The 25350-nt window shown below is 44.5% G+C and overlaps 1 protein-coding gene across 9 annotated transcripts in view; it reads right to left on the bottom strand.

The window, feature by feature from the left end:
- The window catches only part of TRIO (trio Rho guanine nucleotide exchange factor), a 307705-nt gene that overhangs the window by 184154 nt on the left and 98201 nt on the right, over positions 1-25350 (bottom strand). For all 9 annotated transcript variants that reach the window (XM_036309518.1, XM_036309520.1, XM_036309519.1 and 6 more), the window contains exons 2-4: positions 16029-16103; positions 9310-9424; positions 1430-1622 (exon numbers count right to left, since the gene is read on the bottom strand). In XM_036309518.1, the coding sequence (XP_036165411.1) occupies positions 1430-1622; positions 9310-9424; positions 16029-16103 (383 nt within the window). The remainder of the gene's footprint in view (positions 1-1429; positions 1623-9309; positions 9425-16028; positions 16104-25350) is intronic.

Raw genomic sequence — 25350 nt, 5'->3', positions numbered from 1 at the left:
AAACCATGCGTGCATTATTTTGCCAAACCATTCGTCTGCTTAAAACATGTATCAGTAAATGCAACACACTTTAAATTTGACATCAAGAAAATAGTAAGACCCAATAAATCATCCTCCAAAATCACTTCTAATTGTATATGAAGATAAAGGCTTACTGGTTTCATGTTTCACCTAAATCTCTTGAACACAACTTCAAATCAAAAGTAAATTCTGATTTCAGATGGAAAATCAGTTCCAGGGAAAGAGATTTAAAAATGGAAGTAACAACACTTTGAAAAGGGTAACATGTCACATAAGGCTTGAGGATTAATACTGGGTGATGTGTTTAATACCATTATTGCTGCTGAGGGGGACCAAAGTTTTGCTGCCTCAAAATATGCCTTTGGGACATTGATTTTAAGCTGGTTATTAGGAAACAATAAGCTCAGAAAGAAATGCTGACCCTTTACTTGTTTCAGAGAGAAAAAGCTGCTTGAAGGAAGAGAGCATCACCTGGCGCCAGGATATAGACTACCGGGAGGGGAGGAGGCTGGCAGAGCTGCTTGTTGGACTCCCCTCTGCGTCCCACTGGTTCTGGGGGGCCCAGCAAGAACTCTTTACATGTTTGCTCTTTCTCAGCGACCTGCAAACCACCTGCTTTTCCTTTGGCATCCCAGACCCCTGCCTCCCGCTTCTTTGTCCAGAATGGCATATAAACCTCAACTGCCCAATGCGTCTGCAGGCCTCATAGCCTCACGGCACTCCTGCATATACATCCAGAGTACATTCTGGACATTTTCTTGTAGTCCTGTCTCCTGTTAATTAGATTATTAGACCAGCCGGAAAACGTAGAATGGCGGGGTAAAAATTATTTTTTGCACCCCCACACTGTTTACCTTAAAATACATGAATATAATCACTGAACCCTAATGTTTAGGGAAAAGTTGCTAGAAGAAGCAATCTATTGAACCAAAAGTTATTATAATATATTATTAGAAAATTTTCAAATTTTATTACAGAATATGTACGGCATGAATCCAGTTTCAAGCTGGCCAGACACTTTCTTCCGACAATCAGCTCATTAAACTGCCGCACCAAAGCCTTGTCAGAGCCTTGGAAACTGAAGGAGTGGTGATGGCAGAAGGAAAACAAATTCATGCTGTACACACTGTCTGCAAGACAGCGTCCTTCCGAGCCACCCAAACCCACCTTGGGTAAGCGACCCACTAGGATGACACGATAAATGAGCCCACTTTTGTTACTTCATGCCATAACTAATTTCACATATGTACATAAGATATGCAGTTCCCTCTAACATGTGGCTTTAAAAAATCTAATACCAGCCCACAATGAGGAGGGGGAAAAAATCTGGGTTTTTTTTGGTGTTGTTTTTTTTTTTCATTAAACCATAGGTGTGGTTATAGCTGGGCTGGCCACACACGGAAGTTACCTCAAATTCAAACTTAGAGCTGCCAAAATTAGTCCTCTGTTTCTGCCAGAAGTTGTCCGGCTTGATGATCAGTGCGACGTGGATGCAGCAGGGGAAGGACTCCTGCAGGATCTTCAGCAGAGGCTTGATGGAGTCCCACTTGGACCCGCGCATGTCCACGATCACCGTGAAGCCTCGCTTGCAGACTTCTTCACTAGAGAGAAAGGAAACACACGCTCAAGCCATGCGCCTCTTGCCACTTCTCCTGGGCAGAGTCCCGCGGGGCGGCGCCGGCTCTGCTGCCTTCCTCCTGGACTGGGAGGGAAACTGAAGGGAGGGGCGCCCCCTCCACCCACAGCCTGGCTGCGGGTCCGCACTGCGAGGGGGTAGGGAGAGGCATGGAAGGATACGGAATCGATTCAGAAAGAGCTCAGGTCTTACCCAGGGAATCAGACGCTCTCACCTCCCTTGTCATAGAAGAACAGACTGGCTATGCATGCGTCAGAGCAATGATGACTGGGGACAGGGTCCAACTCTGAAAACCTTTAAAACTTGATCTTGTATTCACGGTTTCCTGTCCTGTCTCCTCTTTAGGAGAAAAACCACCTTTGTGTGTTAATTCGTTTGCGGGTAGTTTTTATCGCGCGCTAACAGGTGGCGCGGGCCATTTTTGCTAATTTTTTGCGCAAATGGCAACGTTCAGTAAAATTACGATAACTTTAGTTTACGTATTTATACGTTACCCGCATTCTACCGCTAGTCTATAAAAAACGTATTAATACGTGTCCCGCGCTCTACTACACTGGTAGAACGTATAAATACGTAAAACGTGTAAACACGTTTCCCGCAGACAATGTGTTAACCGACCACACACGCTGCTGCCTCGCAACTATTGCAGCAAAGGTTCTTAGCGAGCACTGGATGGGCCATCCCTGGCAGCATGCACAGAACCAGGTGGAGGTGTCACACCATCAACAGCAGCCCCCAGACTCCCCAGCCACAGGCGTGAAAACTACCCCGCCAGCATGCTGGCAGCAACGGCCGGGGCTTTTCAATGTCCCACTTTGTCCCCTTTGACTTGTCCCAGGGCCCTGGACGGGGGTCCGTGGCGCCCTTCTGGCCGAGTCTTCGGGGCCAATCTATTTTCACAGTAAATATCTGCCTTTCACCAGCTGCACTGATGGGTGAAATGGTGGGAACTGTGCTGGCCCTCAGCACAGAGCAGGGCAGAGCAAGGAGCCACCGTGTTCCTCCTCCCCACATGCTCACAGCGCGACAAAACAACCAAAGAGCCTGCTCTCTTTAGAGTGACCTCGATGAAGCAACAAACGTGATTAATTTAGTTAAGTCCCCACCCGAGTACAGGGTAAGTATATATAATGTGCTTGTGTAATAAAGAAGGAACAACAGGAGTCACGTTTGGCTGTAGCGTCAGTGTTCCACGGCCGCCCACTGAAGAGCAGCCCTGCCCTCACCGGCGTGTGGCGCACACACGGTCCACGCAGGCTGCTGCTGCTGGCACAGACCTGAGCCGGGGAGGCTGCCTGGGAGCTCTGCGGAAATCCACGCAAGGCCTCAATCCACCCGGTGGGAATTTTAGGTGTTCACCCAACATGAATGTACTGGGACTATAAAAAGGTTTCTGACATTTTTTCTGCCTCGTGTAATCACCATGAGAAATTAGTCTAAATTAAAAACTCAGAAAACTAATTGCTATCATTAAGTGATGTTAAAAAGCCAAAAAATTAAAACCAATTTTATGCTCTCTTGCATGAGTTCACTCCTCTTCCCTCTCCCTCCCTTCTTTCCCCATACACACACACACACACACACACACACACACACACACACACACACACACTTCTTTCCTTACCTTGATTCATACCATGGGAGTAACTGACATCCCAAGTTCTTCAATGTAAAGTTCCTAAGACAACTACCTCAGTATAAAAGCCTTGTCACAAAAATATTCTGAAAAAGTCTGTGGGGGCAGAACCCGAGTAGATGGCAGCTCACAGTCCGAGGAACATGGTGTTGAAGCCATAAAGAGAAAACGATGGACCCAGCAGCCCAGCTTATCACTCACGTGTGGAGAACTGTAGGAAAGATCTCATTCATCTGTCACCTACGCCTATGACCATGAATTGAAGGGAGTTAACACTGGGCTCACGCACGCCTCATGCTATGCTGTCAGCTCTCCGGGTCTCAAGCAGGTCCTGGGCCACAATCCAGGCATCAAAGGCCTCCCTCACAAATCCTAGAGCAGTGGTTCTCAACCTGTGGGTCGCAGCCCCTTTGGGGGTCGAACGACCCTTTCACAGGGGTCACCTAAGACCATCCTGAATATCAGATATTTACATTATGATTCATAACAGTAGCAACATTACAGTTATGAAGTAGCAACGAAAATAATTTTATGGTTGGGGGTCACAACATGAGGAACTGTATTTAAAGGGCCAGAAGGTTGAGAACCACTGTCCTAGAGGCGAGCAGGGCTTCCAGAAATGCCAGAAAACCTCCTGAGTCGCTGAAATGAAGTCACACTTCATTCCTGGACCTCCCTGAACTCTAATGGGGTGAGCAGTGCAAGGTCCCATTTCGTAGACACACCAGGGCTCCTGAGGCCCGGGCCAGGCCAGCCTGGGCAGGAGAAAGCCTGACCCGCTGGGGCGTTCTGCTCCAGCTCCCAGCTCTGCTGCCCCACAAGCTGGAGGGAGACTGCAGCCTCCCGGGGTGATTAGCTGCCGTTTGGGAGGCTGCGCTTTAAACATCAGTCGTCACCGTATCCAGACAAACTCTCCGGCAGCCTGGCTTCCTCCTCACATAGCCCCGCACGGTATGTACACACAACTGCAAAGTCCTCCACTTGAAAGGGGCTTAAAATGAATCCCGAATAACTCCAGGCTTAACAACAGGAACAAGCCGAAGAAGGACCCAACCAGAAGGTACCCTGAGCCTGCACCGTTTACAGAAGGATTAACCACTCCCCTTCCTCCACAATCAAACTGTTAGCACCCGTGACGTCCCGAGAAATGAAAACTACACAGGAACTGGGCTGGGAGTGCACACGCTTTCAATCCATCTGTCTTTACCAAGTTCAAAGCCAGTCACTATTAGGAAAATCGTGGCTTGCAAACCTTCCCGAACCCAGTTCTGTATGTGAGCAGCTAAGGAACGTGTGCAGTTAGCAACAGGAGATGGGCTACTGCTACTCCTTCGCCGTGAAGACCTATTAACTAGCACACTGGAAAGTGTGACTTATTTACCAGTTTGGTTGGCAGTTTTATCAAAGAACCTCATTTTATCTATGAAATACAGAAAAGTTAGATAAAACAGAGGTCCCTTCTCAACACACATCTCTGAAAAAGAGAAACTCTACTTTCTTTAGTTCCTAGATCAGCGGTTCTCAACCTGTGGGTTGCGAGCCTTTGGGGGTTGAACCACCCTTTCACAGAGGTCGCCTAAGACAATCGGAAAACACATATATAATTACATATTGTTTTTGTGATTAATCATTATTCTTTAATTATGTTCAATTTGTAACAATGAAATTGGGGTTCACCACAACATGAGGAACTGTATTAAAGGGTCACGGCATTAGGAAGGTTGAGAACCACTGTCCTGGATAAAGAAGGTCCCTTCTTGAGGTACCATCTCACACCTGTCAGAATGGCTATCATCAACAAATCAACAAACGACAAGTGCTGGAGAGGATGCGGAGAAAAGGGAACACTCGTGCACTGCTGGTGGGAATGCAGACTGGTGCAGCCACAGTGGAGAATAGTATGGAGTTTCCTCAAAAAGTTAAAAATGGAACTCCCATTTGACCCAGAGATCCCACTTCTAGGAATATATCCCAAGAAACCAGAAACACCAATGAGAAAGGATATATGCACCCCTATGTTCATAGCAGCACAATTCACAATAGCTAAGATTTGGAAACAGCCTAAGTGCCCATCAGCAGATGAGTGGATTAAAACACAGTGGTACATCTACACAATGGAATACTGTGCTGCTATAAAAAAGAAGGAACTTTTACCATTTGCAACAGCATGGATGGAACTGGAGAGCATGATGCTAAGCAAAATAGGCCAGTCAGAGAAAGATAAATATCACATGATCTCACTCATTTGTGTAATATAATGAACAACATAAACTGATGAACAAAAATGGATCCAGAGACAAGGGAACACTGAACAGACTGTCCAACCTCAGAGAGAAGGCGGGGGGGGGGGGGGGGCGTTAGAGATCAACCAAAGGACTTGAATGCATGTATATTAGCATAACTAATGGACACAGACACTGGGGCAGTGGGGGCTTGTCCTGGGGGGGAAGGTGGCAGGGGGGGTCAATGGGGGGGGGATGGAGACATATGTAATACTTTAAACAATTAAAAAGTAAAGTCCCTTCTTATATGAAAGTTCATGACTGAATTCATTCAAAGTCTCCATATTATTTCATTAGGGACCAAAGAGAGGGGGAATGTTTTATCCATTTAGCTGCTAAAAATCATTTTAATGTTCTAGAGCATAATTCATATAATTCAAGCAATAAGAACAATGAACACCTAGAGACGTACCTGGTCCACTGTTATTTTCATGGCTGGGCAGGAATCCCCACCATACCAGCAACAAGTTCTGCTGCGACTTGCTTCTCCTGCACTCATTCCATAGGCAGTCTCCTTGCACATGCATTCTTTGAAAATCACTGTTACTCCCTTTTTTTTTTTTTTTTTTTTTACGAAGGGGGAGGGGAATGGAAGGTGACCCAGGTAAGAAACCTCAACTCCTCACCTCTCCCAGATCACATTACATTTAACTCTGGGGGCCACGCTCTGAGAGGCACAGACAACCTAGAGACCGTGCAGGAGAAAAACGGGCTGATCTGGCTCAGAACACATCAAAGGGCAAATAACTGAAGGAACGGAGGAGAGCGGATGCGAAAGATGGAAATTAGTGTGCTACTTCTGAGGCAGCTACGGGACCTGAGGCCCTGCGCTGGGCGTGTACGTGAATAATCTTACAGAAGTATAGATTAACATCACATTCTGTAGATCGGAAGACGGATAGAAGTAATTAGTAGCTTGTGCCAGGGCACAGTCAGTCTAACTGCCTGTGCGTTCCAGGATGGCACACTTCTCCACATCCTGGAGGGCACATCTCAAGACTATCTGGCTGAGGGACAGCCAGGGGCCACCTTCATATTGCAGGAAATTTCGGGAGTAACTGATGGGGGAAGAAATCTCACAGGCCCTCAAGACTGCTTACACCACTCTGAGACTACAAGCAAACCCACAAGTCCCAAAGAATTCACACACCATGGCCCTGGCCGGAGTTCCTCAGTGAGGAGAATGTCAGCCCGTGCACCAAGGGGTTGCGGGTTCGATTCCCAGTCAAGGGCATGTACCTGGGTTGCAGATTCGATCCCCAGCCCCGGTCCAGGTGTATACAGGAGGCAACTGATTGATGTGTTTCCCTCACATCAGTGTTTCTCTCTCTCCCTCTCCCTCCCTCCCTACTTTCCATTCTCTCAAAAATAATGGAAAAAAAAAATCCAAAGGTAAGAATTAACTAAAAATACAATAAACACTACCTCTATCACTATTCAAAGTGTGTGTATATATTTCAAAAGTAAAATGAAATTCCCACACCATTAATTTGATGATGATTTTTATCGATCCTACTGTTTGATTAAAACAAAGCCGCGCTCACTAGGGGCCGCACAGTTCTTTTCGGTCAGTGTGGGACCAGGGGTGGACCCAGAGGGGACTCCCTGTGAAATCCCCCTCCATTATCACTTGGCAGATGCATCACTGACATGTTATTCCCACCTCTCTATTTGCTCATTAACCAACAGACAAGCAAAATGGCATTTCCTGTCACTTGGAACTGTAAATACAAAAGCAAATCTAGGCATGAAATGAAGTGACTGCCTCAGCAGCTGGAGGGTCACCCTACACACTTAAGTGTTGATGAGTGAAATAATAGAATGCTTGGGATTTGTTACAAGATATTCCAGGGGCAACATCAGAGTAAAACAAGATTAGCAAAACCTGCTAATCGCTGAAGGTAGGTGGCAGGAATGTGATGTTTGCTACACTCTTCTGCCTGCTTTTGTGTATGCTCATAATTTTCCAGTGAAAAGGTTTTTTGTGTTTTTTAATGTGGGTCATCAGGTAAATGCAAAAATACCTGAATCAATTTTTTTATAATATGTATACTCCTTTGTCTGCTGAGAATCCAGGCTGGGTTTCAATGCTGTCTAGAGAGCACAGTGCCATATATTGAAACAGTGAGAAACCCCAAACCACCAGAATGTAATGTGGATGAAAGGTAATTTTCACATTCATAATCAAAACAGATTTCAAAACCAGAAAGCAAATGGCCAAAGTTACATACAGCAATTCAATTACGTAATTTTAAAAAATCACCTGGATAATACCAACTCAACTTGTTTTTCATTAAACTACATGACGACTCTCATTTTGCTAAGTACTTTTTTTACTTTGTCCTTTGTATTGCTCTATCTCTTTTTCCATCATCAGCACAGTACCTGGCACATAAGAACTCAGTAAGTGGCAGTAATAACAATATCAACTATATTGTTATTTAGAAATGATAGTGAGTAGCATATAATTTCTAAAACTCTTTCCAGCTCTTTGATTTCAACGGTTCACCAGTTCAAGAGGAAAGGGAACTCGTAAAAGGAAAGGGAAAACTTTTCCGCATGTGCTCTCCCTTTGTCGCTGATGAACAGCGTGCAGTTCTCCCATAAGGATCCCCAAACAGAAACCCAACACCTTCCTCCGCTACATCAGCCCTGACAACGAGGCTGGGTTACGAGCGGGCACAGCAGTCCTCCCTGGCTGGTGCTCCAAACCCTGTGCTGGGAGGATCTATACATTCACCCACCTTTACAGCCCATTACCCTGCCCTTGACCATCCTTCATTGTTCTCTTATGTTCCTTAAAGTTACTGTCTCCTTGAGCTTATGTTATGACCAAGTTCTGTTCTCATTACACGTCCTAATGTAGTCTCTTCGGAAATGCCCTCCCTCTGCATGTGCCTTTCTAGAATAAAGATTTGCTTTCTTCAGAGGGAAGCACCCCTCCAACCTCAACACACAGCAGCCCCTTGTTGCAGGCATGGCTTTATCCTGGGATGTAGTATTCCATTTTCCAAAAAGCAACCTGAACAATTAAATGGAGATATTAATGGGGGGGAGGGGGGTGGCGTGATTTCTTTCACTGGCTATCAGCTAGCGCTGTAAGTAAAACCTCAATGAGAGCAGAAACAAAGACACGGGCCAATTGATATTCATCGTTCCTCTCCACAGGCCGGTCTGGAAAATGAAGCTTTGCCTATTCTTGGTGTTCTTCAGCATCCACACTAAAAACCTCCCTGGCCACCACTGATGGTGTCCCGGATTGAATGGGGACTCCCCAACCTGACATCCTGTCGTATTAGCTGGGAAGGATTTTTAATGCCCCACAAACTTCATGCTCCAAATCAACAGGATGCTTGCAGGGAACCCCAGCTCGTTGGGAAGACAGCGGTGTCGTATCAGAAGCAGCCACTCTGTCCCGGCTTCCAGGTCTCTGCGTCGTGGGATCAGAACCATCAACCCCAACTCTTCATTTCTACCTCCAGCAACGTCCTGACACCCCAGCCGGTGGGCATCCCAACCCCACTGTCATCACACAAAGCACTTCACTCAAAACACGACCTCTCATCCCCTCACCAGAACGGTCACCAGGTGAAGTGAGGAGAAAGAACATACTTTTAAGTTTACACCACCTGTTTGCTGGGAACTTGGGCTGGGGCTGAGCTGTTTTCTAGAGAGCTCGGTGCCACATCCTAGAACAGTGCCAACAGTGAGGAGCCCAAACCACCAGAACTCACCTGGGGATGCAGGCCAGGTAGGAAATGAGCCTCCGGAGGTCCTCCTGTCGTATTCTGTCATGATTGCTGCGGGCCGGGAACGTGAGGATGGGGCCTCCGCGCTTATCTCTGCCACCTGAAACGAACATGGGAGCACACTGAGACACAAACAGGAGCGGACGGATGCTAACAAGCCACTGGAGGCCCAACGGCGTCACCATCCACTCCCACAGAGCTGTTCCTCTATCAACTGCAGGGCCAGAAAAGACAGGCAAAAGGCCACAGTCCATTTCAGCGGGCACATGGCCAGCCTAGCTCACCCGAGTTCTGCACACCACCTGGAAGACAGTCCAGGAGGCCTGCCCTTTCCTTCCAACGTGTCCACCTTTCCTCAGTTTCGTGTTTGGAGAAAGAAAGTTTTCCCGTACGTGTGCTCATTCGCCTTGAACAACCAACCACCGGTTACCACCGCCCCCATCTTTCTCATTCTCCTGCACATTGCCCTCTCTCCTCTCCCAGCCCTGCATTCTCAGCTCTCCCCCTGCTACCAAACAAACTGGGATTTAAGTCTTGAAAGGAAAAAAGACAGGGATGCTCTTCAAACTTCACGCTGATGACTTCTATAATCTGGATCTAAGGTGTCTTCCTCTCTCAAGGGCAGTACCCGACCCCCCTGGCCAAGTTTTACCAATCTCTCAAACAAAGCCACTATATATACAAGTAAAAGGGGTGGGGGAGCTTTGCATGCAAGAATTGTAAAGCAGAACTAATTTAGTTAAGGACTTTAGAAAAATTACATCAGATAAGTACAAATCTCAGATGATGACTGGTCTTTGATAGACAGGCAGCCATATTTCTCATTAACATAGACACAATTCCAATGAAGTCTGCTGGTACCTCTGACCATTTTTGGTGAAAGTGTCACATATATTTTATTACTTCCATCGGGGTTCTCAGGAAGGAAAACAGCCTTGCCAAGTGGAACCTCCATTTAGTTTTTCAACTCTGTGCATCTCTCTTCGGAAGCACAGCACGAAGATCTCAAAATTCAAGTAACAATATGCAATTCTAAATTATTTTCTCATCTTAATTACTTACCGCAGCAGCACAGGTAAAATTAAAAAGCAAGCAAATAACAACAGAAAGCCAGATTCTTTGCTTTTAAAAAGGCCAAGGAAGTATCCAGCAGATGTTATTTTAAAAATACATGTTACCAATATGGGGATTTACAATTTCCTGGAATGATTAACACTGTTTCTGAACAGAAATAAAACTTAATTCTGAACATTTAAAATGATCCACGTGTAGTCACACCATCTAGAAAAGTGTTAAATTTCTTATAAGCCCAGTAATTCTGGTATCAAGTGGGACTAATACTAACCCATAGCTACCAATGCATGCTATGCATGGTGTCCAGAGGTTGACACCACAATGACCCTGTTAAGAGTTTTATGACTGAAGTATAATTGAAGATAACTGACGCTCAACAAGCTTAAATAAAAACAAAAGGACTCTGCGAGCATGCGCCAGCTGGGTCCTGCCCCCTGACAAGAACTTATATGATTTTTCAAACCAGTGGCTTCAGTTCTTTCTAAAATAGTAGAAACACCAGAAGGACAACTAAACAATGAGTTCCTAGGCCTTTGTAAATGAATAAAAAGTACTATTAACCCTCGCCAGTGTGGCTCACTTGGTTGAGCATCATCCCATGCACCGAAAGGTCACTTGTTCAATTCCCAGTTAGGCACATGCCCGGGTTTCAGGGTCCATCCCCAATAGGAGGCAGTCAGTGGATGTTTCTTTTTCTACCTCTCAAATTCAATAAAAACATTTTTTTTTAAAAAAAGTGAGAAGCAATGCTATTATAATGAATGAAATGTCATTACCAAGTAATTGTCTAAAATATCAGATAGTGTTATTAGGGAATATCAATGACTCTAGGTTTTGGAATACCTCTTGTCTCCAATATAAGACAGAAAACATTTTGCTATTTTAATTCCCCAACATCTTACATTCTTTTCAAAAAGGAATCCATAACCTTGATCAAAAGTATTCCAGCTCAACACATATTATAGAAACTTGAACTTTTAAAGATACAGTATGAAATTTAGATAAAAACATTCACCTGACTCTTGGTAAAGAGAATCATATCTAATATGTTTCTGGATTCCCATCCTAAATTTTTAAAATGAAACATAATGTTTGAATCAGTAAGGAGATGAAATGCCAATGACCTGTGTTCAGCTCTCCTATAATCGCGTCTCTTAATGCAAGCAAGACAGGCTCTGCCGAAACAGAATCCAAAATCTGCCCATCGAAGCGTCACGTGGGGCGTCAACAGGTGTGCACAGTGCGCACGGCCACCTGTTCACTCCAGAAGCGAGAGCTCAATGAGTGAGTGTGACGTGGTGACCGGTTCCGTTGTACTGCTTCACCTTTCACCTACAGACATTTTCCCAGCTGGTACCACTGACGAGGAGTCCCCTGAGACGTACTGGCAAGCTCACCAGACGTACTGGCAGGCTCCCACTCATGTCCTAAAAAAAGCTAATTTAAAACTAAACTTGAATTTCAAAGTAGAGGGAAAGAATTCAATTTGTCTTTTTCTAGAATAGAGCTTCAGAAAACTCTCTAGGGTCATTTCAAAACTTCATCAAAAATCACTCATGAAATAAAAATGGCACATTCTCTATTTAAATAATTTAACATTTTCTTTTCACTGGCTAACCTCCCTGCACTGGGTGCACCTTCCAATCTGTGGTGTGTTACAGTCAGTGATGGACAGGCGCCATCTGCTGACCCCTCCCATGGGGTTAAAAAAATCAACCTATTAGAATCAATGAAATGCAGTGTTAGTTCAGAGGCACATGCTCTCTGAGCCTAAAGGAGCTTGAAAGCAATGCCACAGATGTCTGTTAGGTTGTATGCCCCATATGTATGCCCCAGAACATACGAAAATACTGTCTGCGTTAGGAAGCAGAAAAATTACTGCTTTGAAGTTCTTGTTCCTGAACTAATATATAGAGTAACCCTGCAGCTTATAAAAGCATCGCCTACCAGATAGGCTAACATGTTGTCTGCTGTCAACCACAGCCTCATGGTGAGGCCAGCAGGACAGATGTCAGTCCCATTTTATAGACAGGAAACTCAACACCTTAGTTGGGACAATAAAAAGAAAAGGGCAGGAAATCCATTTCCTGCACCTACCAACGTCACAGGATGTCCATGGAGGAGAGTTCACAGTGTCTGGGCCTCCCTTGTGTCTGTAATCAAACACCCAGAGCTCAAGGGGGAGTATCTGCCTCTCCAAATGCATGTTCGTCAAAAACAAGAGAAAACAAAAAGGACAGTTTCTGTTCACAATGACACTCCTTTTCAATCCTATAAAAACCGCTTCCTCTCTACCTTCCTCTCCCCACCCTTTATTTCTATAAGGCACCTATGACCTTCTAGTCAACTGTATAACTTACACATTTCTGTCTGTCGGTCCCCCCAACAAGAATGAAAGCCCTACGGAGGCAGGCATCTGTTCATTCACTGATACCAGTACATGCTCTCAATGCTCAGTGAGAGATGGGCACATAAAAAAGGGGACTCAATAAATGTCTGCTGTATGAATGGATTCTTCTTCTACATTCCACACAAAGTTAAATAAAAACACCTACCATCAGGTATCAAGAAGTTAAAAATGGGAATGCCTGAACATTCCTGTAGGAAACACGATGCTAACTAAATGAACTGGGGTCTGTTTTAATATTAAAAAGAAGGCTGAGAAGATTCCACATTTTAGCTACAAACGTCTGCGTGACAATTATTTCCTTAAACCCAGTGATGGCTCATTTCCTTCTTGGTCTCTTGAGCAGGATGGCCCAGAATGACCAGAAACAGCAAGACTCAGAATTGCCTTTTTTAAATCGGAAGATAAGTTTTTATTGATTTTAGAGAGAGAGGAAGGGAGAGAGAGAGAGAGAGAAATATCAATGTGAGAAACATCAATTGATTGCCTCCCAAAGGTGCCCCGACCACATATCAAACCCACAACCTAGGAATGTCCCCCCACCGGGAATCAAACCTGCAACCTTTTGGTGTTCAAGACGATGCTTTAACCAACTGAGCAACCCAGGGCAGAGTTGCCCCTTTATCTTTAAATAAATTAAGAACTCACCTTTCAACCAATGAGAATGAACTTCTCTTGGAAGGCATACTTAGTGTGAGAAGTAGAATGTAAATGCCAATGAACCAACTGCATTCTCCACTGGGTGGCCCTTTTTTGAATTTCTGGATTAGGACACCACTGAAAACTATTCTTTACACACACACATATACACACGCCACCCTGAGGAACAGTCTAGCTCATGACCATGAAAAGCTCTGAGAAGACGTGGTTTGTAAAAGAGAAATTATGGCCCCAGCCCGTTTGGCTCAGCAGATAGAGCATCAGCCTGTGGACTGAAGAGTCCCAGGTTCAATACCAGTCAAGGGCACACGCATAGGTTGTGGGCTCGATCCCTGGTTGGGGGCATGCAGGAGGCAGCCGATCAATGATTTTCTCTCATCATTGATGTTTCTATCTCTCTCTCTCTCCTTCTCCCTTTCTCTCTGAAATCAATAAAAATATATATTTTTTTTTTAAAAAGAGAGAAATTATGGTTACAATCTGTAAGTCTATTAGGTAACAACCTCTGTTAAAAGGGTGTCTACTGGGCCCCTGTCCCAGGAGCAGCCAAGGCCAACAGCTCACCAGCCCCGTACCTTCTCAGGTTCAGCTCCTCCTGCCTAGTCCTGAGAGTCAGACATTGGCTTACAGACTCTTTCTAATGACCACTCTAGGACTCTAGAGTCCTGGGAAGGCCTCTGGTGGCAGCTGGCCCTCCAGTCAGTCACTGGACTCAGGCTATACTAGATGCTAACAAGAATATACGAGAAGGATGGGAGATACATCCCCTTGCCTTTCCATGAAATGCAGAACTCCGCAAAACTGGAATAGGTACTCTCATATCGCAGATCCAAACTTTAAGATAAAAACTGCTGAGTATTCGGGGTCAGGTTTCTTTAAGCCAGTGGTTCTCAACCTGTGGGTCGCGACCCCTTTGGTGGTCGAACGACCCTTTCACAGGGGTCGCCTAAGACCATTGGAAAACACATATATAATTACATATTGTTTTTTGTGATTAATCACTATGCTTTAATTATGTTCAATTTGTAACAATGAAAATACATCCTGCATATCAGATATTTACATTACGATTCATAACAGTAGCAAAATTACAGTTATGAAGTAGCAACGAAAATAATTTTATGGTTGGGGGTCACCACAACATGAGGAACTGTATTAAAGGGTCGCGGCATTGGGAAGGTTGAGAACCACTGCTTTAAGCCCTTCTTACAGATGCCTCTTATATTTATGAGTGGAGTCTTTTCATTCTGCTAACTTTAAATCCATCTGTAAACTACAAAGTCAGGAGTTCACAATACTGGCCTGCGTCCATACCAGGCAGTTTGTCAGTAACTGATTAGAAAAAAGCAAAGGCTACTTTTAACAGTGGATTACGAGCCAAGAGTTGTTTGATTTTTCATTCTTTAATCATGTGTTCCCATCGATCTAAAGCACCTTCTTGTTTTCCTGAACTTTGTATAATCTTCTGTTTACCTTCCAAATGCATTATGCATTAGATTCACTTCAACAACACCATCAAGCAGTGTCTGATGGGGGCTAAGAAATACTGTTCGACAGAGAGCAAGGTAAGAAGAGTAACAAAAATACCACAGGAGGCTGCATCCTAAATATATACCATTCCCATGGGCCAAAAAGACACCCAAACCATGTAAAAGCAGCTAGCAAGGTTATAAATTCAAACTAAAATGTGTTCTCGAGGAGATAGCAGGTCAGCATGGCATGCCTGTTTGAGAAAGATGAACAGTTATTGAGGGAACCATATCTAGGAAGACTGTCTAATGCATGTAACCATCTACAGATTCACCTCCTCGTAAACAGAGCAGAAAAATCTTGCAACCTTTGTTTTGTAACAAGTAAACTGGTGCCAAAAAGGTGGAATACCCAATGGCTGAAAAAGCCCTACAGCTGGTCCTCTACCTGCAGAGGGGAGGGCAGTCAAGTGCCCCAAAGCCGGGAGGACTGTTGCAGACTGTCACCCACTACAGGGGGGTCAGGAGCCCCCCAGCTGGCTTTACAGTTCTACAGGCGAATGGAGGACCCGGCTGGTAAAGACCACCGGAGCTTTCACGGCCCACAACAAGGGTTCTAGAAACACCAGAACCAGAGGCCCAGGCAAGAGCGGCCATGGATACAAGGGCATCCTCACCTCCCCAAAGAGGAGGCAACAGGTAGCCACAAAATACAAGAAACCAAGGTAAAAAAAAAATCAGGACACATTCATATATGATCACATTCCCACCACTTTTGCAGATGACAAACTTTTAAAGTAATCAGTTGCTTTACCTAATTGATCAGGGCAAAAGAGCCAAATGTTTGTGGAATGACAGACACAAACATTTCAACCACCAGTGTTATCTGACTTACGATGTGCCTACCAGAAGGAAGATGTATGGGCACTAATATCTCAGGAAAATGCTACAAGAATAAAGCACCTAAAAATCTACCGAAATACAAATGCTCCTGGGCATGTGGCAGGTGAGCTAGTTCAGTGTTTGAAGCTTTGTCTGACACTGTCCGAAGTAGTCAGAGAATCAATAAAGCAGGTGATAAAGTTAAACTTTACCTGAAAGGTATGCAACTTTTTCCTTTAAAATTGGCAGAACATCCATAGCTTTCATTTCATCGTTTTTTCGAAACCCTGAAATAAAGAAGAAAATAAAATCACTAGGTTGCTTGAGTGACATTTAATTTTTTAATCATTCTATCCAATGCCAGCTTTCTTTACACCATTAAATCAACTCTAGAAGTATCATCATTCAAAAACACTTGAATTCTGTGAAGGAAAGTCTCTGATCACAGAATTAGCTTCTATTTTAATGCCAAGCAATGATTTGCCCACAGACGCAGAGGCAAATGTACCAAGCAGGCTCTCAGCCATTACTAACCACGAAAATCTGCTCCTAAAAATCAGTCCACATCATTTCAAAAATCTTCATTTTAATCTTGTAGATTCATGTAAATACTGGCAAATAACATGGCTACACTGTTTTCTAAAAACTGCTGTTTGGGCACACTAAATCCTCTAGGGGGAGCCCAAAGACTCATCTATCAGACTGGAGTCACAAACAGTGGCAGGGAGGAGAGAAGGGATTATAAATAGCTGGGGACTGGCTGCAGCTCCCAGTGGGCTCTGCCCTCCCTGGCTTTCTGGGTCATGCTCCCCTGGAGGAATGTCACTGGCTCATGGGGTAAGATGGCCCAGTGCCACCTGCTTCAGAGGGTGGCCAAGGCCCTTTTCTCACTGCAAACCAACTCTCCTCACACCCCCGTCTCTTAGACGGCCAAGTGGAATCTTGTGGAGAAGAAGCATGCGGCAAGCAAGTTGGGCCAAGCCAACATCCATCTACGCAGAAGGAATTCTTGCAGCCCAAACATGTCCAGTCCAGCTCCCCAGGGTGAATGCCCACATGGAAGTTTGAGGTCAAAATGCTCATACTCATAATAACGCCTCGGGCTGTTTCTCTTGGAGGTCTCTAACAGAGGCCATCTAGGTTCATCAAAACTAGCAACTATGGTTATTGGCAGAGAACTCTCTAGAAAAAAAATAAAAGACTGCTGCCCCATCCCTATTTTCCTGTATGTTTTTGCCAAAATAGTACAAGAAAAGCATTCAAAATGTAAGGTTTGGTAACACAACCAGTGCCAACATGGAAACCTGGAATTAGAAAGTAAACGGAGCTTCCACTTCAGGTCTGTTTGAGGGGCTCCGATTGGACCAGGCCTGCCACCGATTAAATCTACAAAACGCAACTATTTCAAGGCACTGGAGAGTGGCCAAAGCAGGGAGAGACTCTTGGGAAAAGGAAATGACACTGGGTGCACCTCCCTATTAGGGCTTTTAGCCAGAGGACAGGGCCCCATCTAAGCCAAATGGAGCGGCTAAAACAAGAATTAGGACCCGCTCAGGGTGACCTCAGCAGCTGAAAGTGAGAGGAGAAATTGTGGGAAGGAGAAAGGGGAGCCTCAAATTCAGAGCATAAACTTGGCCCAGATCTCTGGCTGTCCACCGAGCATGTGCTGGGCACGCTCCAAGCAGCCTAAACTCTATGCTAAAGAGGAGAGATCTCACCCAGGTTCGAGTTGCTGCCCCTACAGAGTTTGTAGCTTGGGTCCCGCCAAGTTAGTAGCCTGCTAAAGCAAGCAAGCAGACAAAAGCAGCACCTTTGGGAGGAATATAACCAAATCCAGTCCCTACAATATCATTCATAGGAGCAAAGAATGACTAAATTAATGGTGTGGTTTGGTGTTTTTTTTTAAAGTAAATCTTTCCTGCCCATAGAATGTATATACTGACAACCCAGTTTAACAGGATTAACAATGACACTGAGAATCACCAGAGACTTTGCACAAAGACGACCACAACAAATGGTGATGAGGACCCTGGGGTCCAGGAGGCTTGGTGTACCTACTACCTAGCTGGTCATGAAAAGGCTCGGCACAACTTGGACCTCCAGATCACCAGGCCATTTTGCTTTCCAACATACCACGCTTGGTGCTGGCAACCTACCAAGCTTGTAAAACAGTGACTATTTATAAAACGCAAAACAAGAGCCAAGAATTCTGCAATTTCATCCTTAAGATTCCTTCAAAACTCTTGAATGGATGCAATCTAGTCTCAGCAATTCGTTGCCAGTCATTGGGTAATTCACGGAATGTGTCTGCAAGATTGATTACATCCGATTCCGTTTGAGATGGAACCAGGTGGAAGTAGGGCAAATGCAAGGAGAAATGAGGCACCCCCTCAGGCCTCAAGGAGCCAGGTTTACATATACTCATAGAACAAGGCACAGGACGACAAGTTCCATAAGCAGCACAAAATGCTAGGATGCCCGGAGAAATGTGGAAGCAGACCAAATCATAGAAATACTAGAAAGAATTAAGCCTCAGCTATAGATCCCAATCTACAGGGATTTGAAAAGGATCCCCCTTCTAGTGCTACCAGATAAGACAAGGCATGCTTCCTACCACTCCCACAGAGCCCATGCCCACAGATGCCCTGGCCAGGACACAGCAAAGACCTCTGGGAGGTGCCACCACAAACTGCAGTCCTGGACTCCCACAGTCCAGAAATGGGAGCCCCACGTGTGGTTCTGGCTCCCTCTCATACAACCCTCCTCAAGGAGAATGTCCTAATCCCAGTGCTGGTGCCTCAGAAGAGGACTGTGGGACTTCTAATACTTGCAAAGCATCCCTGACAATTCCTGCTGACTCTGAACCACATCTACTTATCATACCCTGGATGGAGTGAATGACAGGAGTTAGCGCTGCCATGTTTCAGGCCACCCCACAGGAAGAATATCATATGGATGTAAAAAGAAAACAAAATTTAACAATGAAAATCGCAACTTCCTATGTCCTACTATAAGCCACAAGCTCATTCCCATGTAACTTCAGTTTCTTAAAACTGCAGTTACATTAGCCCATCACAGTTCCTGAGTTTCTCCCCTAAATAAAACTCAGTCTTTCTAGAGGAGGAAAGGCACAGAATCGACGACTGAACTGGTGTTGAAATGTGTTATCCATGCATTGTGATATATGTCCATGTCCAAACACAGACTAGAATACAAATTCGAAACAGCTTTATCACTATGTTTTTGTTGAATGTGTCACAGGAAAAGAGATGTTAATTTTATTAAAACTGTCAATTAAAACTTTTTAAACAGAAAAGAAAATAGGAAGGGGTGGGGGGAGCAGAAATATAAAACTAATCACACAAAGAAATTGAGTGTGTGGCTATTATGGTGGTCACCTAAAGCATTATTTTTTACCTCGTTTCCATTTTTTAAAAAAAATCCAAGAAGCAAAAGGCTGAGAAAGTATGTATACATATTAAAGCCAGATTAAGTACATCACGTAACTTTTAATTAGAAGCAGGAGGAACTCAGCCATGAAATATCCTTAGATCAAAAAGGCAGATTCTGTACCATGCCCTGAGGAGCCATTTATGAAAACAGAGTATGTGACTATAAAAACAAATTACAAAGAAATGGCTTCTGTGCCATTCCACTGATTCTAGATTACACTACAGACAAGACAACTGCCTCTGTCTTCTTTCCTCATGCATTACAGGACCTTGCTGTGGTTCCTAAACTTTAGGAACAAAGGGCTACGCTCAGTGACTATCCCGGGAAGCACACACCTCTCCTCCCACACGCACGAAGAGGGAAAGGAACAGCACAGGCCACCTGGAGCCATACTTCTGAGATCACAAACCTCATCTTTGGGCCACAGACCAGGAGTCAGCAGCAGTTTTACTTCTAAGTGTAACCAAGGGAGTTTGAAAATGCTAATAATAGGTGGAAGAGGGTACCACAAAGATAATTTTAATTTAAAAAAACAAAACAAAACAACAACTAGAAGAGATAGGGAAGACAAAAGAAGAGCAACTTGAAAGAGGTAAGTGGGCAAAGTCAGAGGGCACTTAGTTGTACTCATCTTGTGTACAGCATATACCTTTTTCTAAATGCATAGAACTTACACTGACGTGCGCAGAAAGATGGATGGGTTCTTGTTACAATTTAAAGGACATTTTGCTACCTGACACAGAGAGGTCCATGTGGGTTTTAATGAAATGCTAGCTCCAGGAGACAGAACAGGGCCCAGACTGCAGTCAGCCCAGGCTCATCCGCTGGGGCAGAGATGTTTCCTGGGGACGTCCTAAACCACGCAAACAAGTGCTCCTTCAATCCAAGTCTGCGAGGAAGCTGGTCAGAATGTTCACATAACATGTGGCATTACTCTCAGATCCTGAGATTTAATAGTTGCTGACTACCATTGGGGGAAAAGGGTTTGGGTAAAAAATCAGATTTTATCGGTGTTAATATAAACGTGCAGGTAGCGCTTGACGATTTTCTTTCCTCTTTCCAGTTTCAAGTCAATACAAATGACCCCTCTTCCTAAAACAAATGAATTTGAATATTTAGAGGTTTTAACATACTCTTTAAAAAGATCGTAACTCCCAGGTTCAGCGTGGTATAACTTGCCAAAAGTGACTGTTACCAACTTTTAAACTGCTTTTAGGTTCAGCAGCAGGTCAATCTGAGATACATTTTAAACTCCTGCTCATAGATTACTCATATTTCCCTTAAATCCACCTGCTAGCCAGAGAATGGCTGTTTTGTTCCCTGCTGCATCCCAGACACCAGGACAGGGCCAGGCACAGCATGGTCAATAAACATGGATGGGTGAATGAATGAATGAATGAATGAACAAATGAACATACTTTCCCAGCTTCTCACCCCTGAACCCCCATGCAAGCACCCCAATTGCTCCTCAGCACTTTCTATGTTAGGTTGTGAAATATAAGCTCAGTGTTTTCAGATGGCCACTCCTATAGCATGATTTATAAGAAGGAAAATTAACCTCTCTGCCCTAGGAGGAAATATTCCACAAGTTATCATTCAACAATGGAAAATCTTTTAGCCGAATCGATGGTCTGAAACTTCAACTATCTAATACCTCACTGGTCAAATCAATTCTCAATTTTATCCTGAGGCTCTGCAAGGAGGTGCTGTATTATTATTGTTGACAAATACCTTTTGAAGCGAGTCATTGCTGACCAGAATGCTCGCTCACTTGGTCACTTCCGTGGTATTAGATTTTTTTTAAAGACAAATAGAAAAGGAACAACAACCCCCCACACATTTTTTTTATTTAAGAATGGGAAAAAAAGCACTATGGAAATATGTTCACAATGAGTAGAAGCTTTTATGTACCACATTATTCTAAAAGTGTGGGGTTTTGTTGTTTTTTTTACATCGTGGTTAAAAAAGTTAAGATGAAATAAATGAGTTAAAAAATGGATCAGATTTTTAAAGATAATCTTAAACTAAAACACAGGTTAATTTATTTTTATTTGTTTTTCATTTTTAAAATCTTTATTGTTGAAAATATTACATATGTCTCCCCCTTTCCCCCCATTGACCTCTTCCAGCCTGCCCCTGTCCCCCAGCCCAGGCCTTCACCCCCCTATTGTCTGTGTCCATTGGTTATGCTTATATGCATGCAATTACACTGGTTGATTTCTACACCCCCGCCCCCGACCCCTGCCTTCCCTCTGAGGTTTGACAATCAGATGCCAGTAACCTGATCATTTGCGCTGAAGGAATGAACCGTTCCCTTGTTCTGAACCGCCTGCCTGCCTCCTGCACTGGGGTTTGTCCTTAGACGACAACCCACAAGACCAGCTGTGCTCCTCATCCGTTTCAGAGACCCTGTCAGCTATACCGTAGCATTTACTAAATGGTTAAATGGAAAGTGACAGAAATTGAAAAGCAAAACAAACAAAAACCACCTTATCCTTTAAGAACACAGATTCTCGCAATAATAAAAGTGTGCTGCTAAATAAAGCAGCATTTTAAAACATCAACCAAAAGGAACATTACATAGTGAGCTGGAAGATTACCATCAGTATCAAGTCTTGGTGGTAATTACTGAATTTCACCCATTAGTTTATCTGGGGGAAACGCGGGCGCCACACACCCCTGAACACAAAGAGCAGGGTGACAAATCCCTGCATCAGGGGCGCTGCGCATGCGCAGGCACAAATGGAGGTGACGTCACCCTTCCAGGCAGGCGGTCCGCAGTTCCGACTCGGACGGAACATTCTCTGCAGTGCCCGCAGGATTAGTCACGGATCACAGGGAGCCCCGGTGCGGGAGGTAGTGTTTGTGCTATCAGGGTTTCGATGGGCAAGCATTTAGACCAGTTTGCATAGGAAGGAAGCACTGAACTATGCTGGATCCTCTACGAAAAGGTTTAAGGGGGCAGATACAAGGTTGTAAATCAAATGGTTTAAATGTCTTTTTTACTAACATGTAAGAAATTAAAACATAATGCAATGCTTATATTATTTTTACATAAATTATAATCTACACATACACAATATTCATAAAATGGATCTGAAGTGAATTAAGTACTTAGATCAAGAGTATGCACAAGTTCACAGACCACTACAGGAATATGAATGGAGTTTCATAGTGCAGACAAAATCATTTTTACTTAGAACCTTTATGGTTTAACAACTGTCAGGCTAGCTGATTTATTCCTTCGCAAAATTTGAGAAGCAATAGCCTATAACATAACTTTAAGGAAGGAAAAAGCAACATAAGTGTGGTTGATTCAAGGGAGTTAAGGGCATTTCAACTTAAAATAGCTCTGGTTTTTAATGTCTTAAGTATAAAACACAGAAGACGAACCAAAATAACCAAAAAGACCATAACAAAAAAGTCTTAAATTATAACATATACTTTAATATGAGACAATCTGTAGAATTTTTAACTTTTAATGGTTTAATTACATTAACTATGCATTAGAAGTTAATTAAAAAGCGTAACTCAAACCAATGAAAGGGAATAGTTCAACAGCCAAAAAAAAAAGTAGTATTATAAAAGGGGATTCTACCATCTTACAGTCTCATAAAACAAGAAAGAATCAGTGCCCAGATGTGCCCTTCATCTTTGCTTCCCCAGGGACCAGCACAGGGCTAAGCACAGAGAAAACGTATGGTGCCAAAAGAATGTCTGACAGTGAAGCTTGTCAGGAGGTGCCTCTGGGGGAAGCTCACCCAGCCTCTACTCTGGGACCCCAGACATCCCATCCTAAGCTACACACACACACACGCACACACACTCTGGGACCCGAGTAACCCCATCCCAAGCTACACACACACACACACACACACACACACACACTGGGACCCCAGTAACCCCATCCTAAGCTACACACACACACACACACACATGCACATGCACATACACACACACATGCACACACACTCACATGCACACACACACACGCATGCATACTTATGGTGCTGATGCTGACCTATTCCAAAGAAGATTCAGCTTTACATAAGAAGCAGCTTCTCAGGAAAGCTGTTTAGAAACTGAATTTGTATCAAATGAACCACAGGGATACAACTAATACAACCATATGGTCTGATCTAATTGCTAGCAAATCAACCAAGCTTCCCTGCTAAAAGAAACCTTGTTTCATCATTACACCCACCATCTCATACATGCTGGCACCCTTGTCCTCTAGCAAATAGGAAAAGGAATTCTAATGTCCACGTGTAATTTAATGCAGATCACAGTCATATTCTGTAAAGTGAAGCTATGTTATACCTCCTTTCCTTTAGATAAATACTTTTTCATTATTAAATAAGTGCAGAAAGGTTTTCAAGTACAGACCAGAAGTAAAAATTAATGACAGTAAAATGCCTCTCTATGTACATAGACTTGCCCTGCATCGGGTGGCATGAACATAAAATATAACCTAGGGCCCTTGCTGAACTCATTCTATTTCGGAAAGCAACAAAGGCGCAATGGTCAGTTCTGTGGTACCGGCACTTGGGACAGAAAAACCAGGGCCAGAGGGATCAGAATAGGAGGCTATGTCCTAGAAGACAAAATCTGTGGGGCGGGGACGATTACGGTGGGTCTTGACTGTCATCACCAGAAAAAAGAGACATTGAGAAGAAGAGGGCACCTGCATCCTACGGTATAGCCAACTCCACCTATGTGTCTAACCCTGCGTGCACCCATGTCCCCCAACCCACTCCCCACTGTGTGTGTCCCGGCGCAGCACCTGGCCCTACACACCATCCACCCCATGGCCAAACCAGGAGCCGGCTCCTTCCTGATGTTCTATGATGTAGCTGGCACGCCACGTCTGCCTGCCTCTGGCCAGCACCTCCCCTGCGTGGGTTGCTCCAGCAATCTCCTAACGGATGCTCATTCAGAGCTCCCTCTGATCCATTCAGCTACTCCCCTAAACATACATTCCCATCATCTGACTCCCCTAACATTCTTCAAATAAAGCCCAAACTCCCTGACCTGGCAGAGTCCCTCATGAACTGACTGACCCCTGCTTACCTCTGCGTCCTCACTAGTTCCCTCTCATTACCCTCTCCCCACATCCATACCAGGAATTCCAATCACCCGCAGGTAACACGCCCTTGCTCACCACTGAACTTACTCACACACAGCCCTAAAACACATCCTCACCTCCCAACATGCATGTGCACACACTAACACACACCCACATCTCCCAACATGCATGTGCGCACACTAACACACACACCCTAACCTCCCAACATGCATGTGCGCACACTAACACACACACCCTAACCTCCCAACATGCATGTGCACACACTAACACACACCCCCTAACCTCCCAACATGCATGTGCGCACACTAACACACACACACCCTAACCTCCCAACATGCATGTGCACACACTAACACACACCCACATCTCCCAACATGCATGTGCGCACACTAACACACACACCCTAACCTCCCAACATGCATGTGCGCACACTAACACACACACCCTAACCTCCCAACATGCATGTGCGCACACTAACACACACACCCTAACCTCCCAACATGCATGTGCACACACTAACACCCCCCCTAACCTCCCAACATGCATGTGCACACACTAACACACACACCCTAACCTCCCAACATGCATGTGCGCACACTAACACACACACACACACCCTAACCTCCCAACATGCATGTGCGCACACTAACACACACACACACCCTAACCTCCCAACATGCATGTGCGCACATTAACACACACACCCTAACCTCCCAACATGCATGTGCGCACACTAACACACACACACACCCTAACCTCCCAACATGCATGTGCACACCCTCACATTCACACACTCTTCACAACTCCTGAAAGTCTGACAAGACCCACCCCTTCTGTGACACTCCACTGCTGGATCAGATCCCTCATCCTCACTCCCTGGGCACCCAAATCCTTATCCCACGCACAGTAATTACCTAAATACACATCAGTACCCTCCCCCAACAGCTGAGCTCCTGGAGGAAGGGGTCTCTCTCTCTCTCTCTGTCAAAAATAAA

Source organism: Myotis myotis, unplaced genomic scaffold, assembly GCF_014108235.1.
Source record: "Myotis myotis isolate mMyoMyo1 unplaced genomic scaffold, mMyoMyo1.p scaffold_m19_p_5, whole genome shotgun sequence".
Lineage (NCBI taxonomy): Eukaryota > Metazoa > Chordata > Mammalia > Chiroptera > Vespertilionidae > Myotis > Myotis myotis.
The sequence above is the reverse complement of the archived record's forward strand: the minus strand, read 5'-3'. Positions and strand labels throughout refer to the sequence as shown.